Source organism: Natator depressus, chromosome 2, assembly GCF_965152275.1.
Source record: "Natator depressus isolate rNatDep1 chromosome 2, rNatDep2.hap1, whole genome shotgun sequence".
Taxonomy (NCBI): domain Eukaryota; kingdom Metazoa; phylum Chordata; order Testudines; family Cheloniidae; genus Natator; species Natator depressus.
This window is the reverse complement of record NC_134235.1, coordinates 111,688,644-111,704,294: the sequence shown is the minus strand read 5'-3', so window position 1 is coordinate 111,704,294 and position 15,651 is coordinate 111,688,644. Positions and strand designations below refer to the sequence as shown.

At 37.6% G+C, this 15,651-nt stretch overlaps 1 protein-coding gene across 1 annotated transcript in view; it reads left to right on the top strand.

Moving 5' to 3' along the window:
* Positions 1 to 219: 219 nt before the first annotated feature.
* SYCP2L (synaptonemal complex protein 2 like) overlaps positions 220 to 15,651 on the top strand; it is a 50,291-nt gene continuing 34,859 nt past the window's right edge. The window contains exons 1-14 of the mRNA XM_074943499.1: positions 220 to 228; positions 1,642 to 1,707; positions 2,596 to 2,733; positions 2,836 to 2,955; positions 4,202 to 4,306; positions 8,711 to 8,735; positions 9,615 to 9,700; positions 9,849 to 9,937; positions 10,245 to 10,279; positions 11,075 to 11,217; positions 12,516 to 12,568; positions 13,874 to 13,919; positions 14,798 to 14,890; positions 14,967 to 15,027. Coding sequence (XP_074799600.1) covers positions 220 to 228; positions 1,642 to 1,707; positions 2,596 to 2,733; positions 2,836 to 2,955; positions 4,202 to 4,306; positions 8,711 to 8,735; positions 9,615 to 9,700; positions 9,849 to 9,937; positions 10,245 to 10,279; positions 11,075 to 11,217; positions 12,516 to 12,568; positions 13,874 to 13,919; positions 14,798 to 14,890; positions 14,967 to 15,027 — 1,069 coding nt within the window. The remainder of the gene's footprint in view (positions 229 to 1,641; positions 1,708 to 2,595; positions 2,734 to 2,835; positions 2,956 to 4,201; positions 4,307 to 8,710; positions 8,736 to 9,614; positions 9,701 to 9,848; positions 9,938 to 10,244; positions 10,280 to 11,074; positions 11,218 to 12,515; positions 12,569 to 13,873; positions 13,920 to 14,797; positions 14,891 to 14,966; positions 15,028 to 15,651) is intronic.

The window sequence follows — 15,651 nt, the reverse complement described above, 5'->3', positions numbered from 1 at the left end:
GCGCCCCCAGACCCCCCCAGGCGGAATCTCTCTGGGCTCCCCTTTCCCGGGCCTGGGTCCCTGGCCCAAGCCGAGCTGTCCCCTCGAGCGAGGCAGGGGGCGCCCCGGGCTGCGTAACCAGCTGCACCTGGGCAGTACACGAGGGCTGCCCGGCGTCTCATTAAGGGTGCAGCTGGGGCGGCTCGCGGTCGCCTCTTCCCTTCCCCGGGGGTTTGCACCATGTTGAAGGTGAGTGTGCGCGCGGTGCCGGGGGTCGAGACCGGGAAATGCTCCTGCCCCATGGATTAGCTCCCTGGCTGATAGGGGCTTATCTTTCTCCCAGTATTCCTAATGGGGGGTATTCGTTCTCTCTCACCTTCCTCTTCCCACCGCCCCCTGGGGCTGTCCCTTGCCTCTTGTGGCAGGTAAAGGGGGCTCTGACTCCTCCTTTTCCAAATCTCCTCCCCCTAAGTGCAAAAGGGACCGGCCTTCTGCCCTGGGCCCCTCTCCAATTCCCTCCCTTCGCTCTTAGTCCCCTTTCCCTGGGAAAGGGGCTCTAGCCCTCTAACTGGCTTTAAAATCGGTTGGCCTATCGCCCCCAGCCCTCGGTGTCCATTTAGTGGCATGGTTTTAAGGTCTGATCCCTGTTGTTCATCCCTTTCAAATCATCCTCTTCTTCTCCACCCCCAAGGCAAAGAAGGATCCCTGTAGGCATGCTACCCCACGCAGTTCCATGTGTCTCTTGGGCTGCACTGTAAGGATGCTGATTTACCACCTCAGATGTCCCCACTGCAAAGATCTGTCTCTGGTTAAACAAACAAAAATATAGTGCAGGAATCATGGTGTCAATAAAGGCTATTTATGCAATAAAAACTAGCCCTCAATTTAGTGCTTCTGGTCTTTGGTGTGACCTAAAGGCCAAAAGCTTTTGGCCCTGGAAGAAAATCAGGGAAATGAATTCCAGAGCTGAGAGCTCTTCCCTGTTTGTCCTTGGATATTAAAATCTACCACTGAATTCAGAAAAAGAAAAAGAGGACTTGTGGCACCTTAGAGACAAACAAATTTATTTGAGCATAAGCTTTCGTGAACTACAGCTCACTTTATCCCAACTGTTATGATGGTGGGGAGAGGGAGGGATTATTTTTAAATGAAGATTTCTGTAGCTTTTAGAGCAAAATTAAATATAGATTAATTGTGGTAAACTTTCATTTACAGAATTTGGGAAATGGTAACTATAAAACTTATGTTGGTTCTGTAAATTAGTAACATGACTTTTCTTCCACATACATTGTCTTTGTTTTGGCGGACTGTTACCATTCCAAGTGCTGCAGTCTTCCCCCCCCCCCCCCCCCCCAGTTGTGGAAACTCTTATGATGGGGCTGGGGAAGGAATAATTGAATTTAGAATTTGATTGTAAAACTGCATATTTGCAGAGTGGCCTGTAATGGAATGAGAACCTGGCTTGCCATATTTATAATTTTTGTTTTAGTGATTAGTTTTAAGCAATGGTCATTTGAAAGATTGGGGAGAAATTTTGAAATAGTGTCTTAAAAACATGGAAGTAAAAATAGCTGATCAAAAGAGATTTTGATAACCAAGTACATTTTTTCACTTTTTGAGCAGCAATGAGTGACGTTTTTTCCTTTTCCTTTTAATTTAAAGGAGGAAGAAAGTCAAGAACAGAGCAGTGAGATAAAGGAAAACATGGCATCCAGAACAGAATACTATGTAAATACTTTTTACTAACCCTCTGCAAACTGTTTCACTTTCTTTTGAACAGCCGTTACTGACGTGATCTTATATATATCAATTTTCAACATACTCTCAACTGCCTAATTTTATGTGGTCAAAAAAGTGAATAAATAATGATATACATTTTCCATTTCCATCAGTTTGTATATGCAACAGAACATTTAGCAAGAAGGCTAATATGCTATGAGCCAAATGTAGGCCCTAATTCTGCAGCTGGTCTGCGCTAGTGAACCCATCTGATGTACTTGGATAGAAGTCCATCCATGGGTTCAGATATGCCTGGACAGGACCCCTGACTTCAGGAACAGGGCCATAGTCATCTGCATAACTGTGTGTGTGTGTATACATATATATACACACACAAATGGGCAATGTATATAAAAAACAAAGTTTTTTGAAAAAGTAAATTTTTAAATGGAGGTGGCATCAGTTAATTTTGGTATCTTAGCAGTATTTACAAGTCAAGTAGATAACTGACTATCAACTTCATCTTTTGGCTAGAGAATGCTAAGAAGTGATAAAATGAGTTAAGAAATGTCTGAGTTGGAAGAATTAAGAGTATCCGCTCTCTGAAAATCAGGCCCTTTGATGGTGCCTGAAGTTAAACGCTGAAAAATTGAAACATGCCAAATCACTAGTCACTTTTTAAAATTTATGCCCATGTTTTTACAGGAAGTGATATACAAGTTAAAAATCTAATGCTCTAATTCTCATTGAAAGTCCTGTTCTCTCCCCCTCCTGCCCCCCACGCCATAACAAGTGCTACAACAATTAAAAGAGCTTTAGGTGGGAAGATAAACTACATTTTTTTCAAAGAATAAAGATTATTTTCAAAGTGATCATTCTTCATGGTTTCCCCCACAGCTTGAATCACTCATAACTGATGCTTTCAAGGGAAAGGGATTTCAGAAAATAAATGAACTGTTTGAAGAAAAAGAAATTTACTCTCCTCAAAAATACAGCAAACAATTGTTTAACCAAATTGACAAAGTGCTGAAAAAGGCAAGTAGCATAATTTATACTGTGTCATTTTAAAATGCAAATTAAATAATTACTATCTTAGACAATTATGTTAGTGAAAATATGGTGGAAAATGTTTTATAGGAGTTGGACAAGAATGAATTCCAAAATGTTTCCTTGTTGTTGAAATGCATTCAGATGTACTTTAAAAGTGATCCTCAAGAAGGGGCGAGCTTGCTTATTCAGCAAGGGCTGATACCAAAGATAAGTATAATATTCACATTTAGTTTTGTAATCAAATGACTGACATTTGTTGAGATGAGATTTATTTATTTTATTTTATTTTATTTTAGAGAAAACATTAGGATGTGACTGTTCTGAAATCAAATCCCAGGGATAATTTTTAATGGATGAAATGAACTAGGTCACCAAACTGAAGAGGGCTTTTTTAATTGCTTTGTCTTCAATTTCAGTTAAATATTACATTTGGTTTGCATTGCTTAGAATAGAAGCATTAGTATATATTGCTATTTATACTATTTATATAGTATTTAAAAGAAAGCAGTCTTACTTTTAAAAAGTTTTTATAAAATCTTTTTATAAACAATGTACTGAATACTCACCATTAACCAGGTTAAGAGGGACAGTCTGCATGTGAGCTGAAATTATTTCTCTCCTCACCTGGTTCCTTTTAGGTCCTGCAATGTGCAATCCACTGTTGCAGGCTGGCCAACTAGCTTCTGCAAAGCCCTTACAAGCGCCTACTACAAAACCTCTACAGAATCCTAGATCTCCCTGTAACCTATACAGGATGGAGAGGGGTCCTTTTGTGTATTATTTCACATGGTTTAACAGCATTTCTTTATAAAATAAAGAGACGTTGCAAAACCCTCAGTAGAGAATAAAAAAAAAAAAAGACTTCCTTCAGAAGAGTTCCCCAATAGCTATAATGTCACCAGCATAGTGTGTGCTGGAGCATGACAGCAGAGCAGGGGTCAGATGCAGGGGGGATGTAGATTTCACGGGACCATAAAGGCAGAGGAAAGGTGAGCTGCTGAAAAAAGAAACTGCTGTTCACTGTTACTTTTTTTTCTTAACTAGTGGGTGCAGGGGGAGATAATAATAATAATAGCACAAAGTACTGTTAAAAAGATGGGATTCTACTAATTTCACTTACGAGTCACCTTTAATGTAAAGTTTCAGAGTAGCAGCCGTGTTAGTCTGTATTCCCAAAAAGAAAAGGAGGACCTGTGGCACCTTAGAGACTAATACATTTATTTGAGCATAAGCTTTCGTGAGCTACAGCTCACTTCATCCGATGAAGACCTTAGTCTCTAAGGTGCCACAAGTACTCCTTTTCTTTAATGTAATGTGGCACTGCTAAGCTCAGTGATCAAGCAATCTTGTGTGTTCGTGTAATATATCAAGCCACTGATGCACCTGAGGTGAAAATCCATACAGCTGAATTGTTGTTAGCAATCTCTGCTTTATTAATTATTTTAATTTTTACATGGTATCTTGGTTTGAAAGAGCAAGAGAATTTTTGATCCTCATAGAGCCAGCAAAGAATAAATCTCTGCTGAGACTTGTGGAAGATTTCTTTGACTCTGCATTGGTAAGTGTACACACTCAAAAATCAGTTTGCTTTCTTCTTTGGAGAAACCCCCGCCCCCCTCCACTTACTAGTGATCTTCTACTGCAGCAATTTAAGTTACTCAGGCTCCTAAATCTATTAAATGTTTCAATAGTGAGCACAGCAATGCCTAAATACCTTTTAAAAATCTGGGTCTTAGTTGTATCTGTGTAACTCCATAATACAGATACCATGTAGCGTGGTATGGTTTTGAGACCAGGGTATACTGCACCTGTGCAAATCGTGTTGCACCAATGTAAACGGAACTATGGGTTTGCACTGGTGCAGCTGGGGGTAGATGGTAAAAAGAAGTAAGAGCTACAGTAAGCTTGTTTGAAATGGATCCTAGAGCAACCTACTAGAAAGGCAGTTTATTTTTTCAGAACACCACCATTGTAGAAAAGAAACACCAGAATTTGCCTTTTTTTTTCTTTTTTTTTTTTTTAACAAAATGAACACCATTTTTATTTAAATAACTCAACAAACTTAAGGAAAAAACCTAAGGAAACTTTTGGCACCCTTTTGTTGTTTCTTGAGAAATACATCTGAGATAAGACTGTTGTAGCTCAGAAAACAAGCAGAAAAGCACATAAACACAGAACTTGCATAGTGGTGTTATGCCTTTTCCTTGAATGCTCCCCTCATGAATGTGTTCCAAATTTTGAGATGTTCCTAATGTGTAATACCAATTTGAAAGGTTATAACTGAGTATGAGTATTTCTTACAATCCTAGGTAGTCAAGGAGGCATCTCTTAAAAAGCTCCTCCTTTAAAAAAAGAGACGTTAGAATGGAGTGGCTATTACTAATTTGGATTTTAATACATGTTAGTGCTCACTTTTATGAGCAGATAGTTTTGTGCCCTGATGGGAAACCTATCTAATACTTCTAGAGTAAGTTAAATGTTCTGTCTGTTGATCCCTTTAACCATACCTGATGGCTGGGAATTTTCCATCAATGTTTTTTGATGAAAACGTAGATCCTGCAAAATAAAATAAAAAAATCCACTTGAAATTTTTGATTTTTGTTGACATTCTTGTACCCCTCCTCTCCCAGAAATGAAAAGAAAATATTTCATGTCAGGCTGATCCTAACTGAAACATTTCAGTTAGTCAAACAGAGTTGAAATGTTGACCCAAGCCAAAATGAGACATGTAATCTGTCTCTCTGAGCTGCTGCAATGCCTCATGAGAATTGTAGTGAAGGTGACTGATACCCCAGTCTCCCCCTCTGGTTTGCCTGGCCAGACTACATCTCCAGTGGTGCACTATGGTCTCCGCTTTTCTTTAACTGTCATAACATAGAATGGGAGTCCTGTGATCACAGTGAATAACAGAAGATGTAGTCTGGCCATTCAGGAGCAGACAAATTAATCTTGAATCAGGCCTAAACAAAAATTTTCAGCATTGTTGAATAGACACTATTCTGAACATTCCACAAACAAACAAACTGATTTTTCATCCCCAATTCAGGACAAAAAGAAATGTTGAAATATCAGAATTTTCTGTGGTTTAGAAATTTCAATCTTTAATCCGCTCTAATTTCTCTCATTTTCATTGCAAATGTGATTAAAATTATTAAGTTTAGGGTGCTAAGGCTTTGACTATCAGAAAAGAAGCATTTTTTTTCTATTATTGAGAATTGGAAAATGGTTTGTATAAGCTATCTTGCAATATATGTGTATAGAGAAAATGCCATCCCCTATTTTGCTGTACATGAGCTGAGCTGTACAGTGAAGTCTACATATCAAAACCTGTTTTGACCACAGTAAATGCACAATTAGCAATTGCAGGTAATCGTAATTGAAGTCTTCCTATAATTAAGACATTATAAAAGATACTTTGGTGGAGCTAAATTTTCTTGTTCAGGCCACTAATAAACCCAGAAGTGGAATTGTATCCATTATTTATGCATGGTTGGGGGTGCAGGGGGCAATTCATATATTTTAAAATTAAAAATACATAATTGCATTATATTCTAGTTTTTGTCTTCCTATCCTCATTTTTTAGGTCAATTCCTTTTGTGTTCCTTCATTTGTCTTCATTCATAAATTCCAAGGTCTTGTCTGACCTCCTTTATAATACAGGCCTTAGAACTTCCCCAAAATAATTCCCAGAGCAGATCTTTTAAAGTAAACACCCAATCTTGACCTCAAAAATTATGAGTGGTGGACAAGCCACTGTGACCCTTCCTGAATTGTTCCAATGGTTAATTACTCTGTGTTAAAAATGTACGCCTTATTTCCAGAATGAATTTATCTAGCTTCAACTTCCAGCTACTGGATTATGTTACACCTTTCTCTACTAGAGTCCAGAGCCAATTATTCCATATTTGTTCCCCATGTAAATACTTAGACGGTAATCAAATCACCCCTTAATCCTCTCTTTGTTAAACTAAATAAATGAGCTCCTTGAGTCTAATCCCTATGAATGTCTACACTGAAGTAAAATACCCATGGTTGGCCCATATCAGTGGACTTGGGCTCATTCAGTGGGGCTATAAAATTGCAGCGTAGGGGTGCAGGAGTGTGCTGGAGCCCAGGTGCCCAAAGTCAAATGTCTACACTGCAATTTTATAGTCCTGCAGTCTGAGCTCCATGAGCCCAAGTCCACTGACACAGGCCAACCACGGGTATTTTGTTGCAGTATAGACTTATCCTATAAAGCATGTTTTCTAATCTTTCAATCATTCTCGTGGCTCTTCTCTGAATCCTTTCCAATTTATCAGCATCCTTCTTCAGTTGTGGACAACAGACCTGAATGCAGTATTCCGCTGTGGTCCTGCCAATGCTAAATACAGAGGTATAATAAACTCTGTACTCCTACTCAAGATTCCCTTGTTTATGCATCCCAGGATTTCATTAGCTCTTTTGGCCACAGTGTCACCTGGGAGCTCACCACGACCCACTGTGGGATCACACTAGAAACACACTTGTTAAATGATAATTCCCTGTCTGCAGTTACATTTTGAGACCTATCATTTAGGTAGTTTTAAATCCATTTAATGTGTGCCATGTTAATTTTATATCATTCTAATTTTTAATCAAAATGTCATGCAGTTCCAAGTCCAAGGCCTTACAGAAGTCTAAATCTATTACATCAATACTATTACCGTTCTCAACCAAGCATGTAATCTTATTTAAAAAAAGATATGAAGCTAGTTTGACAGGATCTATTCTCCATAAACCCATGTTAATTGGCATTCATTGCATTACCCTTTTTATATTCTTTGAGTCCCATATCAGCCATTCCATTATCTTGCCCAGGATCAATGTCAGGCTGACAGGCCTATAATTACTCAAGTCATCCCATTTACCCTTTTTAAAAAAAATTAACACAACATTAGCTTCTTTCATTCTTCTGGAACTTCCCCAGTGCTTCAAGAATTATGGAAAATCAACATTGATGATGAAGTGAGCTCCTCAGCCAGCTCTTTAAAAATTCTTGGATGCAAGTTATCTGGAGTGGATGATTTAAAGAAGTCTAACGTTAGTAGCTTCTGCTTAACATCCTCCAGAGCTACTAGTGGAATGGACAGAGTGTTATCATCATATGATATGATTATATCATCTGTTTTCCCCCAAATACAGAACAAAATATTTAATACTGCCACCTTTTCTACGTTATTATTGATAGTTCTACCATTTCCATCTAGTAATGAGCTGATATCATTGTCAGGATTCTGTTTGTTCCTAATATATTTTTAAAAACTCCTTATTATCACTAATTCTGCTGGCCAAGAATTTATCCGTGTCTCCCTTGGCTTCCCTTATAGATTTTGTATAATTCCCAAATTCTGATTTATATTAATTACTATCACTTTCCCCTTTCTTCCATTTGTTATATATAATTGTTTTATTTTTTAATAGCAGCCTTCATGTCCACTTTAAACCAGGTCAGTTTGACTTTCTAAAACTACTTAAATTTCCCCCAAAACTTCAGATATGCTTCAGATATCAATGTCTTGTTATGACATTTAGCACTATACCATACAAGTTTCAATGGTGTGTGTATATATACAAATAGATGGCAAAAATAACACTTTTTCCCACTATGGTTTGGGTTTTCAAAGGAACCAGGTCTAAGGGAATTAGGCACCCAAATCCCTTTGAATTTCATGAGGATTCCCTTAAGTGCTTCTGCAAATCTCAATATATAAGGGTTTTAGTGAACAATTTTAATTAACATAACTGCACTTCTGGAGGGTTTATCTGGATGTAAAATTGAAATTATACTCTACTAGGGTGCTTAAGTGTCTCAGAAATGCCAGTGAGGGGTGAATGGGATGGTGGTGGCTGCATAAACACACAGCAGTTCACTTTACTAGAACTGTTTATTATTACTGTATCCAGTATGTAATCTAGATTCACCTTTTTTCCCCCCCATCAGGTCATTTGCAAATGCAACAGTGAAGGTCAGTGATTTCCCAAATACTTTTATTCTGCACATGTCTCAGTAACATTTTCTTTATATCATTTTTTTAAAAAAGGGGGAAAATAGACCTTGTATGGGTAAGAGTTCATCCAAAGCCACATGTATAACTATTTACAGTAAAATTTCCTGTAACATGCAAATAAGAGTATTAAACCTTTTTAGTAACTATTGGGATATATTGAGAACATGTAGCCTTGCTAGTGCTACAACTAAAATGAAATATTTTGTTTCAAATTGTTTGTAGTAAGTATTTTGCTTGTTCCGAGGTAAATGGTACCATTGAAATGGGTTTAGTATAGTCAAAACCCTGACAATCTCTTCCCCCTCTCCACCCAAGAATATTTTTAAAAAAGACCATTTGCCACTGAAAATGGCTGTGTAGTTTTATAATTTGTCTGTGTCTAGAAACTAGAATTCTGGGTTAATAAGAATTGCAAAAGGGAATTACATATATATGGGCATCCCCCTGGAATAAGAGAGAAGTTGCTTACTCCTCTTACAACCTGCTATTTTTAAAGCAGAGGAGAAACCGCATTATTCAGAACATGCTTGTTTAATAGCCTGGTCTACACACTTTTTGGATCAATTTAACTATTTTGGTTAGAGGTGTGATTTTTCTACTGAAATAGTTAAATTGGTACAACCCCTCTAGCAGGGGTGCAGTTTTAGCTATATAAAGGAGACTCCTCTCTGAATAGCTTATTCACCTTACCATGTAGAAGCCCCCTTATACTAGTATAACTGCATCCAGGCTAGGCATTTGTACTGTTTCAACTACATTGGTATAGCTAAAATAGTGCAGTTCTGTGTGTGTAGACAAGCCTTACGCCAGATGTAATACTTTGATTGTTCTCCTAAGGAAAGAAACAGTTGCTGGATTCATTCTTACCTGACCTTGGACAGCTAGTGACTGAAACAAATGTTGGCTGTGCGCTTCGGCAGGAGGTGAGACTCGAGTGAGAATACAAACATATGTAAAATGTTAACAATAAAAATATGTTTTAATGACTTATTTCTCCTCTTCTCCATACTGTCTCTTCCTACCATCTTCCCTCCCTCCCCCACCTCTCCCAAAAAAATCCCTGCAAAAAAGGCTTTGAGGACTCTGAACTCTATGCTTGACAGTGTACCACGGGAAGAGAGAAGAAAATTTCCTACGTCTGAAGAAATGTGTTCGCTTACGTAAGTATCTCTACAGCAATTGTAACATTTGTTGCAGCAAGAAAAGCATTTAGTTATGGTGTGTAACTTGCTTTTCAACAATATGAGGCGGTAATCTATAGATAGATCCTAATTGGTGAAAAGATGATGGATTGTACAAGCGTGGATAAAAGTTGCAAGCTTCTCATTTTATTTTAATCATGAGCATTTAGTGAGTGATTGCACTTTTGTTCAACTTTATAGAAAAAATATGTATTTTTTACTGTCCATATGCTTTGAATGGATTAAAATGGAAGGAAAAAACATTAATGGATTATGTTTGTTTCAGGAAAGATCTTGCAAAAACAATTCTGGAGGTTGGTGGTAAGAAATACTTAGTCATTATTTTCATGAATTGAAACTCTTTCCCCCTAAAATCCCTAATGAATTGTTACTTTGTTATACTTCATATTGTATTTTTAACTTTTTGAACATAATTTTTATTTTCCTCAACAATCAAGATGAAATATATTTTCGGACAAGTTCATTCTTGCACCAGAAAGCTACTAATACTGACTTTAAAAACACTCAAGTAATTAAATGGTAGGAAAGGTTATGCTGTGATACACATAAAAATGTATAGTAAGTCAAAACTGAATATGTGGAAGATCAGTGTCTGGTGTTAGCATTTTGTTCTGTTAGCCTGCTAAGTGGTTAAGAAGTGCATCTACCTATTTACCATTTTAAAAATAAAACTTATGAGTTTCATCTGTTTTGTCCAATATAATAGCTTTGACCAAGTAAATAATGTAAATGTAGCCTTTCTCTTAATAACAGCATTTTGAGGTATCTGTGTTTGGCAGGTGAAATAACAGCCATAAGGAGTTTATGGAGGTGGTGAAGTCCTCTTCCTTTTTACTTCAGGGCATGTCTCCAGACACTCATGCACAGAGAGTTAACAGTGCTCAATAATTGGTTGAATAAAATGAAGGAACTATATGAGACCTCAAAGTAGCTTGTGATATTTTGCAGGACAGTTTTGGCTTTTGTTATCACTGAATCAAAGCACCAGCTTCTTAGGATAAAATTTAATGCAGTAGGCTGATATTCATTAAGCCATTATATTAACCTTCTGTTTTTTTTGAGGGATGCTTCTATTCTTTTATTTATCACATGTAGATTATGACCTTCAGGTTGCTCTTTCGGAAGCACTGTGTAGGCTGATAACAAAAAAATGGAGGGATGACCTTGTTCACAACTGGTTTGAAGATGATTATCTTGCTGAAGCTTTCAAAGAGATAAAGGATAGAGAATTTGAGACGGTAAGGGTCTTTATTTTGAAAACAAAAACTGACTGTTCTATATAGGGGTCAGTTTCATCTGGGTTTAGTATATAAAGTTCCTGATCATGTTGAAGAGATGTTTTAATGTCCTTGTAAGAAATTGGTTCAATTATATTGTCATTGTATTAATGTAAGGTATCCTTCAGTAAGCCAAAGAAGTAATTTTATATTGTTAGCATTAAAAAAAAAAAGTACATAATCATATTAATATAGAACTAATCACCTGGAATAGAAGCTACAAGAACAAGTGTGTTAGAGTTGTGCCTTGCCTTCTCCTTCTTACACCAGATCGTATACAGTTAAATCCATAGTTTAGGACCAGATTCTCACAACCCTACTTCTTAAGTAGTCCTATTGCGAGTAAGATGTGACTCACTGTAAATAAGGACAGCTGACTCAAGCCATTTGCATCATGTCATTTGCTATTAAATACGCCTTGTCAAGCCTACATCCAAACATTCCATCTTATGTCAAGCCCTTTTTTAAAACTTGTGCTCAAGACTTCTCCACAGGCATTCTGTCATTCCAGAGTGGCTTAACTTATTCATCAAAGCTTTATATCAGAGCTAAAATGCCCTTTCCCACCAGTAGAAAGTGAATGTAGTATAGACAGTTACAGCAGAAAGAGGACAGATTATGCTAAGATGTGAGCATGTGGGAACATTCTACCCAGGCATGTAATGTGCCCTCAGTTCAGTGAGATCAATGAATGCCAAAAACGTAACAGTAACATTTATTTCTGTAAAGAAAATTGCTCAAATAGAACATGAATTTAAATAACCGTGGGGAATTACATTTTAAATGACAAGCCATTTAGTGTTGTCTAACAGTTCAAGAAAACTGAGCAGAAGCTTAATGTGATATGCTACATATAATTTGGGTAGAGAGCTTTTTCCTATTATGGGCCCAATCCAACTCCCATTGATTTCAGTGGGAACTAAACTAAGACCCAGTGAACATACATTAGTTGGATGTTACAATATGTGACCTGTGATGTTACAATATGTTCTCTTCCTTTGAATTGTTCCCCTTCTCGCAAGTGTTCCTGTACTGATTTGTGTGGTTCCTATGTGGGCTTTAACTAAACTGGGTTTGAATCGACTGATAGCTCCAACAATATTAACAGCTTGGGTTTGGATCATCTGACAGCTCCAGTGATCCTGTCGGTGGTCTTAGTCACCACACTATTATTTGCCCAACAAAATATTGCTTACAAGTGTAAACAGTAACTAATAATTTTTTTTTTTTTTTGTAACAAGCTGTCCTTTGTTTTAAAGGACTGCAGAAAATTTCTCAATCAACTAAATGACAGACTTGGGGATAAAAAAAGGTAAGTTCTCTACAGTGAACACAGAATGTAGTATCTGGTCTGCTGGGCAGTCCCAGTGATTGCATTTTTATTTCCAATATGTATAGGTTGCCAAACCTTTGGTTATGTGGTGTGTAAATTGAAACATGGGTATAAATGAGTGGCTAATAAATCCCTTTTACAAATCCTGGTATCTGCACTTATTTTGGTGGAAGAGAAAGCTTTCACATCTAAAAACCTGAATTCATTTATTATGTGTTTAACTTCCTTTCTGAGCGTTGGTAATGAGGTTATGCTAGTCACATCACTTAATGCCCTCCTGAATTTTCTGTAGTATCTGGCTGATGAATCTTGCCCATATGCTCAGGGTTTAGCTGATCGCAATATTTGGGGTCGGGAAGGAATTTTCCTCCAGGGCAGATTGGAAGAGACCCTGGAGGTTTTTCACCTTCCTCTGTAGCATGGGGCACGGGTCACTTGCTGGAGGATTCTCTGCTCCTTGAAGTCTTTAAACCACGATTTGTGGACTTCAATAGCACAGACATAGGTGAGAAGTTTTTTGCAGGAGTGGTGGGTGAAATTCTGTGGCCTGCATTGTGCAGGAGGTCAGACTAGATGATCATAATGGTCCCTTCTGACCTAAATATCTATGAATCTATGAAAGGTGCTAAGAAATGGCAGTGATGAGGGAGGTAGAAGAGCCTGAATAAGATAGATTCTCACTCATTGGTAGCTTTTATAAATCTATGCAACAGACTTTTATTTTATCTGGTTCAGCTGGTCTCCTGTTAGTGCATAGTGGCTCCTATAAATTTATCTAGCCTTTTTCTCAGTCCAATGTTACACAACCAATGTGCTGAACTACTGATACTTCCCTTGGAAGATTATTTGTTTACACAATTATTTGTTTGCACTGGGATAACTTATTCTTTTCTTTCATCTGTACTCATCAGTTAGTATTCTTTCCTTACTGCTGTTTAGAAAATAATGTGTGACCTGTGGGCCACCATTTCATTTATAAAGTACACATTTTAAAACTAACTCTGTAGAGCCCATCTGGGTCACCTTACACTTGAAAATAAAGTATTAGTTGATCTTCTCTACTGACAGAATGAAGACACAATATCTGTATAGTATCTGCCTAAAAGGATATTGCAGATGCCTAAAGGAAAACAAACTTATTTGACTTCTAGAAAATTTAGTCTTTTGATCAACAAGTCTAGAGAGACTTAACCTCTCATTCAGGTTTTTGGTTTTTCATTTAAATTCCCATTCTGACTTGTGTTCAGGAACAATTTATTATGTTCAAGTATGCTTCTTTTGCAGAGTTTATTCATTTCCCTGTATATCTGCTTTTGCTGATATGGAGGAGGTAAGCGTTTTTATGTCCTCTGATGCATTCCTTATACTGTTACTACACGGTTTTAAAATGGACAAAATAACCTCATGTGATTAAAAGATATTTAGTTCTGCTGCATCCTACAACCATGTGAAGGGCATGCTCCTGTACACTTGCTTTGCCAAACTGCTGTTTTACTTCTCTTTCCATTTTATTGGCAAGTTACCTACCATTTGTGTCAGCCAAACAATAAAGACGCTGAATAGACTGGCTCTCTCTTAAAGACCATGAGATGGATCACCTGTTCCTGTAGTAAAACACTAGGAAGGGAACAGGGAGGAAAACAGAGATTTCCCTTGTACAGTTCCTCCCAAAATGGGTGTCAAAGGGCAAGGTTTGCCTCCCTGCCCCCACAGAACAGATCACAGGCTAGCAGCTCACCCTACAGATCCACATGAGGATCCTTATATCATGGCTCAGTTTCACAGTTCTTTAATTATGTAAGTGAATGTTAAGTGCTTGGCACTGTGCTCCTTAGGTTATCAAACTAACCTAAGTAACAGAAGTATTAGCCTCAAGAGGCTACCATCAGCTCTGCTTAATAAGTGCTGACAAATACATAGGACTTCCTAGAAGCTTGAACAAAACAATTGCGCAGTATTTACTTCAATCAAGAGTAAACATTATTTTTCCTTGGCTAATGTACAGTAATTGTCTGGTTCTGCTAGTGTTGTAAGTCAGTTACAGGCTAGTAGTTCATCTCTTCATACCATTTAGAAACAAATGTAAGTGTTCATAATAAAGATAATTCAAGTCTAGTTAAGCTAGATAACACAGTTGAGAACAACAGTACTGTGTTTTTTGTATGGGCTCTTCTGGAAATAAAGGCAATGGCTGTTCTATTTCTTAAGGTGAAGAAGCCATCAGATGAGAAACTGGAGGAGTTTTGGATTGACTTCAATGTTGGAAGTCAGTGTGTGTCTTTCTACATAGACAGCACTGAGGTAAACGTATCTTCTGATTACTTTTTGATTAGGCTAAAATACTTGAAGAGAATTCACTCCCAAATCCTTTTTTTAGGGTGCTCTTTGGGACTCAGTGAGACTGCCAACAGAAACGGTCAGTAGTTACAGTCTGAGAGGTAAGGTCACACAAAGGATGTTATCTTTACAATCAAAAGTAGCCAAAAGAAACTGCAGGTTTATATTAATACCTTACACTGAACTTCCAAGAAGCATCCAACAGGATCACAGTTGCCAAGTGTAGTCAGCTTCGAACATGTGAAAATTTGCAACATAATTTGAGGTTGAGAGTCTGTCATAAAACTTTCATGGTGTTTTGGAGTTTATTATGCAATATATTTAAATAAGAATTGAAATAAAGTTCAATCCACTCCTGTAGTAACAAATAGCATATTTTTGAAATAACTTTAAGTATTCTGCATATACACAAATGTCTGCTGTTATGAATACCTATCATGAAAATGTATTATCTTCCCCATGGACCCAATGTCATGCTAACTGAAGTCAATGGAAAGAGACTCACTGGGAGGGAGAATGGGCCCTGAAAGCCTTTTTTCTAAGGCTAACCTAGCAAAGGGTACTTTTTAGGGATGTATGAGATTCTGTCTAACATGGCTAAAATAGAGATCATATATGTGCCAGGACTGTGAAGCAATAAATGCTAATTTAGGCCTCCCCCTACTCCCATAAATGTAATTGGCGGTTCCCTCCCATCAGGGGCAAACATGGACCCTTAGGGGTAA